The sequence below is a fragment of the Sycon ciliatum genome, chromosome 10, assembly GCF_964019385.1.
Source record: "Sycon ciliatum chromosome 10, ocSycCili1.1, whole genome shotgun sequence".
Classification (NCBI taxonomy): domain Eukaryota; kingdom Metazoa; phylum Porifera; class Calcarea; order Leucosolenida; family Sycettidae; genus Sycon; species Sycon ciliatum.
Window position 1 is genome coordinate 786259 of NC_088652.1, and position 12737 is coordinate 798995.

The following is a 12737-nucleotide window of genomic DNA, read 5'->3' on the forward strand; positions in this document are numbered from 1 at the left end:
AGCCAATCAGGTGCGCCAGATACGATGGTGGATGTGGTCGCACCGATCCGGGACAAGTGCTGTCCGGATTCTTTCGGGACTAATGTTACCTACGACCTTCCCAGTGACCGAGACCATCGATGAGCCAATCAGGTGCGCCAGATACGATGGCGGATGTGGTCGCACCGATCCGGGACAAGTGCTGTCCGGATTCTTTCGGGACTAATGTTACCTACGACCTTCCCAGTGACTGAGACCATCGATGAGCCAATCAGGTGCGCCAGATACGATGGCGGATGTGGTCGCACCGATCCGGGACAAGTGCTGTCCGGATTCTTTCGGGACTAATGTTACCTACGACCTTCCCAGTGACCGAGACCATCGATGAGCCAATCAGGTGCGCCAGATACGATGGCGGGTGTGGTCGCACCGATCCGGGACAAGTGCTGTCCGGATTCTTTCGGGACTAATGTTACCTACGACCTTCCCAGTGACCGAGACCATCGATGAGCCAATCAGGTGCGCCAGATACGATGGCGGATGTGGTCGCACCGATCCGGGACAAGTGCTGTCCGGATTCTTTCGGGACTAATGTTACCTACGACCTTCCCAGTGACCGAGACCATCGATGAGCCAATCAGGTGCGCCAGATACGATGGCAGATGTGGTCGCACCGATCCGGGACAAGTGCTGTCCGGATTCTTTCGGGACTAATGTTACCTACGACCTTCCCAGTGACCGAGATCATCGATGAGCCAATCAGGTGCGCCAGATACGATGGCGGACGTGGTCGCACCGATCCGGGACAAGTGCTGTCCGGATTCTTTCGGGACTAATGTTACCCGCTGTCGAAAAGTATCATATCTACGACATCAATGTCTTCGCTGAAGGGTGAACCAGAGGAATAGCGAAAGAGAGGCCCAAGCGACCCAGTGTCTGGCGGCTTGGGCCTTGCCAAGTAACTTAATTGCGCATGGCAGACACTGGGTAATGTTCCCGCTCCGCTCTCGGTGCTGACATAGACGTGACTGAGGAGCAGCCACTGCTTTATATGCAGACGTATGACGGGCTCACGCCCCGGGCATTTGGCGAAGGATACATCTTCCACGAAAGCGCAGTTGATTGATTCTCTGGGGTAGCACTCGCAGATGGCATCGAATGGCACGAAGCCATAGAAGCCTAACATGATTGCCACCTGGAACATCACTTTTGTTTTTGGGCACACGTCTTTCTTTGCCCGGTCCCAGACCACCTGGATAAGGTGGATATGAGTGTGTATGTGGAGTTGAAATTCAGTTTTGGATTGGATTGGATTGGATATTATTTATAGTGGTGACTATAACAGACAATTGCCTGATAACAATAGACCCACTCGAGGGAAAGGTGTAAAAAGATAAGAATAATTAATATAATAGACTATTGGATAGGTGATCATGTCCGCGATAGAACGAATGGTTGAGGCAACAAAAGATGGGCGCCCAACTTTTGCATAAATTCTGCATAGCTGAAAGTCATAAGTACTAGCGGGAAAAAGCAAGGCATTGGGGTAACAGTTTCTTAAAACGGGCGGAGTTATCCACACAGCGAGCTAGAGGGTGAAATTCAGTTTTAAAAGCCTTTAGAACGAGGTCTGTCTCGTTGTCCAGGAAACGACCAATCAGCGACATTCCCGCCAAGGGCCTTATCAGAGTTTAAAGCCCGCTCAATCGTTATTTTACTACTCTTGATGACGCGTCGAGGGCCTTGGATTAGTTTAAAGCCCGCTGAATATACATGTACTCTAAGCTGGTGCGTACAACTCCCTCCCTGTATGTACAACTCCCTCCCTGTATGTACAACTCCCTCCCTGTATGTACAACTCCCTCCCTGTATGTACAACTCCCTCCCTGTATGTACAACTCCCTCCCTGTATGCATTATAGTACGGTGCAGATAATGAACTCTGCATAAAATGTACGGTGTACTACTAAAAGCTACGCAATTCAGAAGTGTGTACGGTATTTGCCTCCCGTATTCTTTCATCTGTACGAATTTCCTTTGTCAACAGCTTGCGGAAACCTATAAAAACCGAAAATCAAAGTCATTAGAGGTATCGGCAAGGGGCTCTCAAAGCCCCTAAAGAGCTCCACAAGCTATGAATAAGAATGAAGCTCGCAATAAGAGCCCAGGATTTCATTTGCTTCTATTCTACTTTTAGTAGTCCTCAGTGGTGCTGAGTTACCATAACTTACCAGAAGAAAATATTCTTTCATACCACACCAAGTCTCTCTGCACACAAACCACAAAACTACCCAATATAATGGTACACAAGCATAATGGAAGTGAGATTATGCATGTAACCTCGTTCTAAAATAGTTAGTGCATGGCAGGGAGGGTCGTATGGCTTGTTTGTGCCCTTCAGGGTAGCCCTCGGGCCTACGGCCCTCAGGCTAACCTGTCGGGCACTAACAAGCCATAAGGCCCTCCCTGCCATGCACTAACCTATAATTAAGACCGGCGGCGGCGGCGATACTTTCACCGGTACTGTATACGATTAGGAGGTGCTCTGTATATCGCTATAGCTTCTGATAGTCAGCATGTAGCTTGCTTAACATTGACGTTGACGCTTCCTTTCAATCGCAACTGTCAATTGCATGGCTGGGAAAACCACCAACATACACATACACATACACATACACATACACAATCATATACATACTGTATAGCAGGACATTTTCGGACGGAAATATTTTCGGACGGAAATATTTTCGGACGGAAATATTTCGACCTTTCGTACCGATTTTATTTTCGTACAGTGCTGCATGCTTATGCACGTGTTCGCATGCGCGGTACGCATGTATAGTGTACATAACTTCACGGGAACAAATTTTAGTTCGGGATTCATTTTAGTACAAAAGAGGCCGCGTACGAAATCGTACGAAAATAAATTCCGTCAGAACATTTTCTGCTGTACAGTACTTTAGCGAATAGGTTACGGGCATACTTTCAGGATTGTTGGGCAATAGGTTGGGAGGGGTTGCGCCTTGGGCATCTTTCTGTAGATATTCTAGAAAGCCAATAATGGTTATTTTCTCACCCATATCCCTTCAAGAACCCTTTGGTCTTCTTCCCTCTCGAAAGGCCCCAAGGCTAAATCCGTTGTGCTCAGAATAATGATGCATGAAGAGATTCTAAGTTTAAGTCTATTTGTCTCCGTTCAATGATTGTTCCTACAAAGAAAACTGTATACATTGCGGTACGGATAGGCGGATGGTGGTCGAAAGAATTGGCAGCAACATGCAATACTTATGGCGGACATTTGCTCTAGTTCAGCTCCTCTTCTTTATCAATGGACCCAATATGCAGGAATATGCAGCATTCTGCTCCTAGTACCACATTGCTGGAGTCGTCTCTATGTGCACGTGTGTCTCTCGCTATCGTTCTCTATGTGTATGTGTGTGTGTGTGTGTCTCTCTCTCTCTCTCTCTCTCTCTCTCTCTCTCTCTCTTTCTCTCTCTCTCTCTTCTTCTTCTTCTTCTTCTTCTCTTTCTCTCTCTCTCTCTCTCTCTCTTGCCTCTTGTCTCGTACTCACTCCTGTGTTCCAGTCGGAGGAAGAAGCTCAAGCGGAATCGCTACCAGCAGCCATCCCAGGGTTCGTGTATGCAGAAGTCGTTGCGTGCGGAAAGGTTTGTGATTTGCACTGTTCTTTGACTCCATGATGAAGAACAGTGAGTGTGTGAACGATAGTGCTGGCTGTGACATTGAAGCATGATGGCTGTGTTGGTCTGTACATAGCTGTACCGTAGTCTTCATCTAGCCTTACATCAATTATAAGCCTACACATGTACAATGTAGATCTAGTGTGATGTGTACACAAGACTATGGCAATGAACCAGCATATCAGCCATCACTGTTTAGTGTGTCTGCACACACACTACATGCCGCTTATTTCAAACAGGGATGTGGATATCTCCACGCTTATTTCAAACAGGGATGTGGATATCTCCACGCTTATTTCAAACAGGGATGTGGATATCTCCATGCTTATTTCAAACAGGGATGTGGATATCTCCATGCTTATTTCAAACAGGGATGTGGATATCTCCAACAATGCCTTGGACAGTGATGTTTTTAAGCAAAGAGGCAAACTGGAACATGGTGCGGTGAAACTGGAACATGGTGCGGTGAAACTGGAACATGGTGGGGTGAAACACTGTGTCTCCTTGGTTGCTCCTGTATTTGGTGCTGTATGCCCGTGGGAGGGGGGTGGGGAGCGGAGGAGAAGGAAGGAGAGAGAACAAGTGGAGGGTGTGTGGATATGGCTGATGCTAGGAGTGCTGCCCCTGTGCACTGCTGTCATAGGCACACACATGTGCACACACACATGTGCGCACGCGCACACACACACACACACACACACACTGTACTGTATTGACAGCTACCCTAACGGGTCACGCTGCCCTCCACCCAAGCATGGGTATGATGAGGGGCAGTGGCAACAAAAACAAAAAACAGCAAGCAGAGAGAGATAGCAGGAGAAAGACAGCGATAGTAATACATCTGGTGTGCGACGTATATAAAAGAGAGATGACAAGAGATACGCACTAAAAGGAAACAATAATTATTTGAACCTGTATTATTGCAGTTCCAAAATAATCAACCAGGTGATGGAGTGTGGGCACCCGAAGTCCCACCTGGACTCCACTGGAAGAACATTCCACGCAGGGATATCAGCGATAGGCCAAGCGTTGAAAAACAGCCATGAGTACATATCGTCTAGAAGTCCACCGCGCTCGAACTGAAATTGCAGGATCAAACAATTTCCCACTCGTCGTCAGGCAGCGTAACTCTTCTCCCCGCATCACCATCCATCTCCAGCAACCGTCTCCACTCACAGCTCATGCCTCTGCCACCACTGTACTCCGAGCTTCGCAGTTTGAAACCATTCGGGGGTCAGCTACACCACCGCGAATGGAGAGACGAGGACGACAACGGTCATGACAGAAAAGACACTGCCCTGGCGACCGCGTCGCGGAACCCTCGCCCCAGCAAATTCAGAAACACGCCAGGGGCGACTCGGGTGACTCTTGCCGCTATTCACAGCTCATAGACATCTAGGAACCCGTAGTAACCCGTAGTAACCCGCAGGAGCCCGTAGAAACCCGTAGATATCTAACAACATTGCTGTCTGAAGCATAATTCCGAATCAAAACAACATTAATAAATATTGCCAGAAAGTACCTCAACATCTCTCACCACCCCTCCTTCAGGAACTTCTCCTTGTTTTTACTGCATTGCTGCAGCTAAAGCAATGCAACTGACCTTTGCGTCCATATCCAGTAAAACCTGGTTTAAGCGAACACCCCACGATGCAAGCAAAAGCGGTCGTTAAAGCCAGATGGTCTTTAGAACCAGGTCCCACTGTGTCTGCGTAGAACTGTCGGTGCATGGAAACACGGTCACTGAGAGCAGGTGGTTGCCATGCACTATAGGACTTAGTACATAGCAGCATGGCATTTTCGCGTCGACATGATTGAATAAGCATTCATCATGCACAGTGGGGACCGTATTAATCGCTTGAGCATCAGGAATCTGCAGGACTTTGAATCACCGTTCTAGGTTGAGTAAAACTTCAGAACCAATCGGATATTAGTGGATGTAGAGGTAGGTAGAGTATCTTGCTCAGGCGCAATACGGTAGCTCTCAGGCGCAATACGGTAGCTCTCAGGCGCAATACGGTAGCTCTCAAAAGGTATGAAGGCGATTCTGTTGCTCCTGTTGGGTATCTAGAGGCGAAAATTGGAAAGAGGGGAACTGTAGCTTTCCAAAAAGTCCAAGATGAAGAAGTTCCCAAAGTTGGTGAGTGAAAGTAGATAATTTTTTTCAAATGCATACTGGGACGTACTACGACTGTTGCACGCCACTGCGCGTACTCTGTTGGAATCCAGGCAATTTTTAGTAGTCCTCAAAGGGTTAAGAACAGTTGAAAGGATGCTACAGATCGGTTCATATCTACTTGGAGCAGTCCAGCGTATTGCACCGAGTGTCAAACTGGAAGAGGACTGAAGCTAAAGCTTACAGTGACGCTGGTCAGGTTATAGCATGCAAAGTTGAATCGTCTAAACCACACAGTGAAGTTGTTTAGACAATGTTCGAGTGCTGTCAAGTTCACGTGGAAGAAAAGTGAACCATCATTGGCAAGCTCCGTGGCAACAGGATCCCCTGAAGTATTAGAAACAGAGACAAAAAAATGGAAATAGACACACATGAAGAAGAGTTACACTGCTAAGAGACCGTCCTACTGCTGGCAAGACTGTGCCGTCAACACTGGAGTTTACGGTGAAGAATAGTGAATTTTGTCAGGCTTGACCATCCCTCTCTCTCTCTGTCTTTAGAGTGCTGTTAAGCTCTTTGCTTACCTCTACATCCGTGAGGACTCGGGTCATGGTCGTTATAAGATTCTTGATGATCAATTTGACCAGTGTGGTTGGCAGAGGAAGCTGCGCAGCCTTCCCGGCTCCCTTTACCTCCTGAAGGACTTTGGACAAAAGCGTGGCAGAGGTTCTGGGATCTGGCTGTCCGCGCTCCTCGTCAGCTAGAGCGACATCGGTGATGTGTTGTTTGATAGCCGACAGAGGAGTCGACGGGGCCAGGTGCACCGCAAAACATGCCAACATGTGGCCGGTTGTTGCTCGGTGGTCCCACGTGCATCTCTCGCAGAACTCCCGATAGCACTGCTCTCCTTCAGCAATGGCCTCCACGTCAGCGGCGGGGGGGGGGGGGGGCGGTCCATGTGGAAGGTACCTGGCTGAGCCCACGCAAAGTGGAGCCGAATGCGCTGGTGAAAAGGAAAGTCAGTACCTATTTCCTGAAGGTGACCTGCATATAGAGCATGGGACAGCAGAATTCTTTAAAAAAACTGATGCCTTTCCAAGTACATGGGCCTTGCAGACACTGCATTGCCTGATCCGCAACAAATACCCTCTATAGTCTATTGCGGGCTTGATGTTTCCCGCCATCAACACTGGTTTGCATCTCTCTGGTCAATCTGCGTGCAGTTAGAGGTGAACCAGAGGAAAAGCGAAAGAGAGGCCCAGGCGACTCAGTGTCTGCCAAACGCCTTGACAAGTAAGCGCGCATGACAAACGCTGGGCAATATTGCCCCTCGGCTCTGCGGGCATAGACGTGACTGGAGAGCGGCCACGGCTTCATATTCAAGCGTAAGACACGCTCACGCCCAGGATAGTCGACGAGGGTTACATCTTCCACAGAAGCGCAGTTGAATGATTCTCTGCTGTAGCGATCGAGGATGTCGTCGAATGGCATGACGCCATAGACAAGTAACAAGATTGCCGCCTGGAGCATAGTCTTGTCTTTGGGGACAACTCCATCCTTGACCAACAGCTAGTCGATGATCAGCTTGACCACGGTGGTAACAGGTTGTTAGAGAAACTGTGCCGGCTCCTCGGCTCCTTCTACAGCCATGAGGCTGTAAAGCGAGGCAGAGGTTCTGGGATCCGGATTCCCCGCACCTTGAAGGCTCTCTTTGAAATTGGCGAAGCAAGCAATTGTCTATCAACGAAGGAGTTGTTGAGATCAGCACATCAATCTTCTGAAGCCAAAAAGCATGGGCTATCAGCCCCATTTGAAAACCTTTCCCAGCAAAGCTCCTGTCATATTTCTTCTCTCTTTCTCTCCCCCCCCTCTCTCTCTGTCTCTCTCTCTCTCTCTCTCTCTCTCTCTCTCTCTCTCTCTCTCTCTCTCTATCTGTCTCTCTCTCTCTCTCTCTCTCTCTCTCTCTCTCTCTCTCTCTCTCTGTCTGTCTCTCTCTCTCTCTCTCTCAGATTTACACATCCCAACCTACAGCACATGCGTACATGCACTAGTTTGAAATCTTATATTTTCACGATGGCCTGTGGCCAATAAGAGAAAAAGAATTACAGGCACGGGATCGGATGAACGGAAATCAAAGCTTAGCTGCTTGCTGACTTAGTAGCAATGGTAATAAAAGGTTGGTGTCATGATTGCTATCTGTGTCTGCTTCTGCTGTGTGTCGCTGTTTACATGCTGCCAAACACCTGCCCCCACCACCACCACCACCCACACACACACTACCCTTGTATGCGTGCATACACACGCACACATACAAAATTGTCGACGCATGCATGCACACGCACACATACACTTGGACACACGCACATGCCCCCCCCCCCCCCCACACCCACACACACAATCACCCCCACACACACGCACAATCACCCCCCCCCCCCCCCCCCCACACACACACACACAATCACCCACACACACACACACGCACACATATTTTTTATGCATAGGTTGTTGAACCACAGCGAGTCTTAACCAACCCTAATGCCGAAAATGACGGACTAGCCTCGGATCAAGATTCCCATGACAGTCCAATACGTGGCACTGCATCACCTCGCAATGATGATACACCCGTTGAGGCTTACAGCAAGGTACGAACTGGGTTTGTTTTTCAGTACTGTGTTGAACAGGTGTTGTCTAGTATCTCACCTACAGCAGTATAGGCTGAGAAACATGGGCCAATCTCTACAATCTCATTATCTAGACAGAGGGAGAAAGACTCGTCTGGCAGCTAAAGTGAGGTCGAAATTGCTCAGAAGTTGCATTCGGAAGATATACGACTCAGACGCGTTACTTCTGCCGTGAGACACTAGAGCTAATTATCTCTTGCTCTGAATGGGCAGTTTTTTGGGGGAATTCCCCTCTTCTCCCCCATGCAGTGCATGTGTGACTGCTGCTTGCATGATGTCAAGTCAGCTAGGCTTGTATGAAGACAATAGCTGGTGTGTTTGCGGAACAATATTGGCAAAATGGCGCTGGGAAACGCAATTTTGAAGGCAATGCAGTATATTGACATTGTCCTTGTACACTGGAATTGATATCGTGCTGGCCCTGCTGTGACTAATCTCGGATTTGTGTAGCTGAGAAAAAGACCGTGTGCCTGGTGACATTCTGCCAGGTGTGCTCTGACCACCATTTCTTGTCTGAGAGCAAGATGTTTCCCGAGATACAAACATTGTCAAGTCTATTTCTGCTTACACAACAATGAAACTGTGTGAGTGGTCAGTGAGGACACAAGGCGTTAACCTTGCTTGTGTTTCTGTGTGTGTGTGTGTGTGTGTGTGTGTGTGTGTGTGTGTGTGTGTGTGTGTGTGTGTGTGTGTGTGTGTGTGTGTGTGTGTGTGTGTGTGTGTGTGTGTGTGTGTGTGTGTGTGTGTGTGTGTGTGTGTGTGTGTGTGTGTGTGTGTGTGTGTGTGTGTGTGTGTGTGTGTGTGTGTGTGTGTGTGTGTGTGTGTGTGTGTGTGTGTGTGTGTGTGTGTGTGTGTGTGTGTGTGTGTGTGTGTGTGTGTGTGTGTGTGTGTGTGTGTGTGTGTGTGTGTGTGTGTGTGTGTGTGTGTGTGTGTGTGTGTGTGTGTGTGTGTGTGTGTGTGTGTGTGTGTGTGTGTGTGTGTGTGTGTGTGTGTGTGTGTGTGTGTGTGTGTGTGTGTGTGTGTGTGTGTGTGTGTGTGTGTGTGTGTGTGTGTGTGTGTGTGTGTGTGTGTGTGTGTGTGTGTGTGTGTGTGTGTGTGTGTGTGTGTGTGTGTGTGTGTGTGTGTGTGTGTGTGTGTGTGTGTGTGTGTGTGTGTGTGTGTGTGTGTGTGTGTGTGTGTGTGTGTGTGTGTGTGTGTGTGTGTGTGTGTGTGTGTGTGTGTGTGTGTGTGTGTTGGTTCCCGTTCCCGTCTCCTATGCGGGGGAACGGGAATGTGAGTGTGTGTACGCGGATTGCTGCTCCGCGAGCTTGTGTGGGTGCATTGTTGCCATGCTATGCAGGAAAACAAGAACTTTGATCAAGGCAGTACAGAAGAGTGAGAGTGGAGTTGACAGAGCTTCTCGCTTTCCCGTAGCTGTAAGTTATACCAATTATTCCGCGTCTTTTTGTCCTTCTTTTTATACTGTGTCAGGGGCAGCTGGTCTCCCTTTCAGGGGAGGGGGGGGGAGAGGGTGCACGGCCGCATATGGGTACGATAGCTGGTGCATGTCATTCATGGTCAATATGTGCATGCTGAACCTACTGTCGTGGACATGGAAATCCGGTCGCACGTCTAGCGTCCCCAGGGCGCTGGCCATGCAGCCGTAGCACGGATTATTATGCGCTCCTAGCTGCTGGTCGCATCGGATCAACTTGATTGTGCACTGCATGCAACGGCTTATGTTCTGTACGCCCCGAGGGCGCCGGCCCCGGTCAATCGACTGGATTTCCATGTCCGCGACAGGAGGTCGACATTTTTAGTGGGGAGGGGATTTTAGCCCCCCCCCCCCCCCCTGCTCGATGCGGACTTCATGCCGGTGTATTGTACTGGGTGTTAGCCAGTCTTTAAGATGCGTAAAAAAATCAAAATGGCCCCTGCGGCTTAGACCCATTATGGTAGGCAAAAAATCAAAGTCAAGTAGGCAGTTTTTATACCGAATGTCAACAAACAAATAATTTGTGGGTCCGTTGAGAGGAATACGGCTTAGACTCTGCTGCGGTGAAACCGCGGAAATACGGCTATCCTTGTATTCTCTACCTTTCCGGCGGATGTCAAAACACTATAACATTCTCAACCTTTGTCTTGCTTCTATTTTTGAACACTCATTCACTGAACCCTTTATCTACCCCCCCCCCCCCCCCCCCCCCCCACCGCCACCATGCACACGCAGACATGCACGCACTCACACACACACACGCACGCACTCACACACACACAATCTCTCTCTCTCTCCCTCTCTCTCTCTCTCTCTCTCTCTCTCTCTCTCTCGCTCTCTCTCTCTCTCGCTCTCTCTCTCTCGCTCTCTCTCGCTCTCTCTCTCTCTCTCTCTCTCTCTCTCTCTCTCTCTCTCTTCCCCATTCCTTCTAAAAATCTCACATTCCATATTTGTGTTTTAACTGTTTTTCCATGTTTTTTCCTTTGTCTACAGGTTGTAGCTCATCCATTTCGGTGCTGGAGGAACGAGTGAATGCAGCTACGTTTTGCATCACCACTCCAATACATCCTCCGTGGCTGTCTCTGCATTCTGCACCACCACATCTCCATCTCCTTACTATTCGCCATTGTGTCATATAGCCGCTTGCCAATCACATGTCAGTCTTATGTTCATTTCACCGGACACATCCAAGTAGCAGTCCATGTAGCGCAGTCTCCAATACTACTCTTCAGTATGAACTGCCAGACTCTTACCAAGTAGCGGTCCATGTAGCGCTGTTTGCATTTGTATTCTTCTATATACACAGCATGTACTCGAATTCTTCGTCCCTGTTCTCTCTTTGAACCTCTGAATGGTTTTGACGTCTCCCTGTTCCTATTTTTGACCCCCTTGCTGATTGCTATAGTCTAGGCATCATGTTCTGCGTAATTAGTTTGTCTGGTAGCACGCAATCCCCCCCCCCCCCCCCCCACTTTGGGGGTTGCATAATCCATGCTAAAACTTTCATTGGCTGATTTCTTGGCTGTGTATACCGTCTTTCTGATTCACCAATGCCAAGCTGCGGTAGCTGAATTTCTTGCTTTGCCTGCATGCACTCGATACACTCTTTGCCGCTGTTCTTTGTTTGGCGTGTCATCTGCGGGACTAAAAAGCCCTCTCTCTTTCTCAATCCACAATGTCTTCTCGGATTGTGCTGGCTGACAATGCAACGCGATTCATTTCCCCATTTGTTCCAAGTCTCGACTGCTCGTGTATATCTGTATCCGGTTTTCCCGCCAGTTTCATGTTGTTAGATACCTCCAGCTATCACACTTTTCAACTTTTATGGGGTTTTTTACTCCTAAAGTCACCAGGCCCGGTATGTCTCCAATGATTTTGAACAACGTTCCGTCTTGGAATTAATTCCATTCAACAGCCATTCCGGCTTAGAGTGATTTCCATTCCACAGCCGTATCTGTTCCAATTACCATCTTATTCCGATCTCTGACCAACTTTCGCCACCGCAAGCCAATCCATTCTCTCCTGTGATTTCTTGTGTGTGTGCACGCGTGTTCATCGGTGAATGTGGCTGTGCGTGTGTCTGTGTATGTGTGTGCTTGCGTACACACGCACAATGCCATTGATTGGCATACTATTCCAGCGTAACCATGCGTCACCAGGTAACCAGGTAACCACGGGCCTAACAGTGGACTGGTACATGCATTGTCTTTACTGTCTTGATGCTCATCATACTTCCAACTAGTTTTCGCACAACACACCTCAGGAAGCTACGATGTACTAATGAAAAACATTCAAGAAATGTAATTAATTTTTATAGTAAAGAAAAAATACCAAGAAACCACAACTTACGCTATAATGTCGACTAACACCACCAGTTACTTAACAATCAGCTCGTGCGATAACATTGCACGACACTGACCGACGGTACTGATATTCTACAACTAACTGGTTGGTCTTTTTCTTTACTATAAAATTATCCTTGGCTCTCCATCCGAGTCCATTCAAGAATGGTACCGTCGGCAGTAATAAATTATGTTTTCTTCAGCGCCTTGCGATCTAATTGCACAAAATGTCTTATCAGAATCACGCGTCCATGTGTCGTAAAAGAAATAGCTAGAAATATTTCTCTCTGACTAACTCTCTACCCAATAATTACGATGGGCTCACAGCGGTGGGTCTGACCGAATGATTTATTTATCGATTCACATTGATGGGGCGGTACCGAACACTCGTAAATCAATCTGGCGGTACATCAGCATGATTAAGAACTGCATTTAAAATTAAGAAAAT

At 48.2% G+C, this 12737-nt stretch overlaps 1 protein-coding gene across 1 annotated transcript in view; it reads left to right on the plus strand.

Moving 5' to 3' along the window:
- Positions 1 to 11962, plus strand: part of LOC135825639 (uncharacterized) — a 46679-nt gene extending 34717 nt beyond the window's left edge. The window contains exons 13-16 of the mRNA XM_065338253.1: positions 3563 to 3643; positions 8294 to 8434; positions 9813 to 9888; positions 10941 to 11962. Of these exons, the coding sequence (XP_065194325.1) occupies positions 3563 to 3643; positions 8294 to 8434; positions 9813 to 9851 (261 nt within the window). The 3' untranslated portion in view covers positions 9852 to 9888; positions 10941 to 11962. The remainder of the gene's footprint in view (positions 1 to 3562; positions 3644 to 8293; positions 8435 to 9812; positions 9889 to 10940) is intronic.
- The last annotated feature ends 775 nt before the right edge of the window (positions 11963 to 12737 follow it).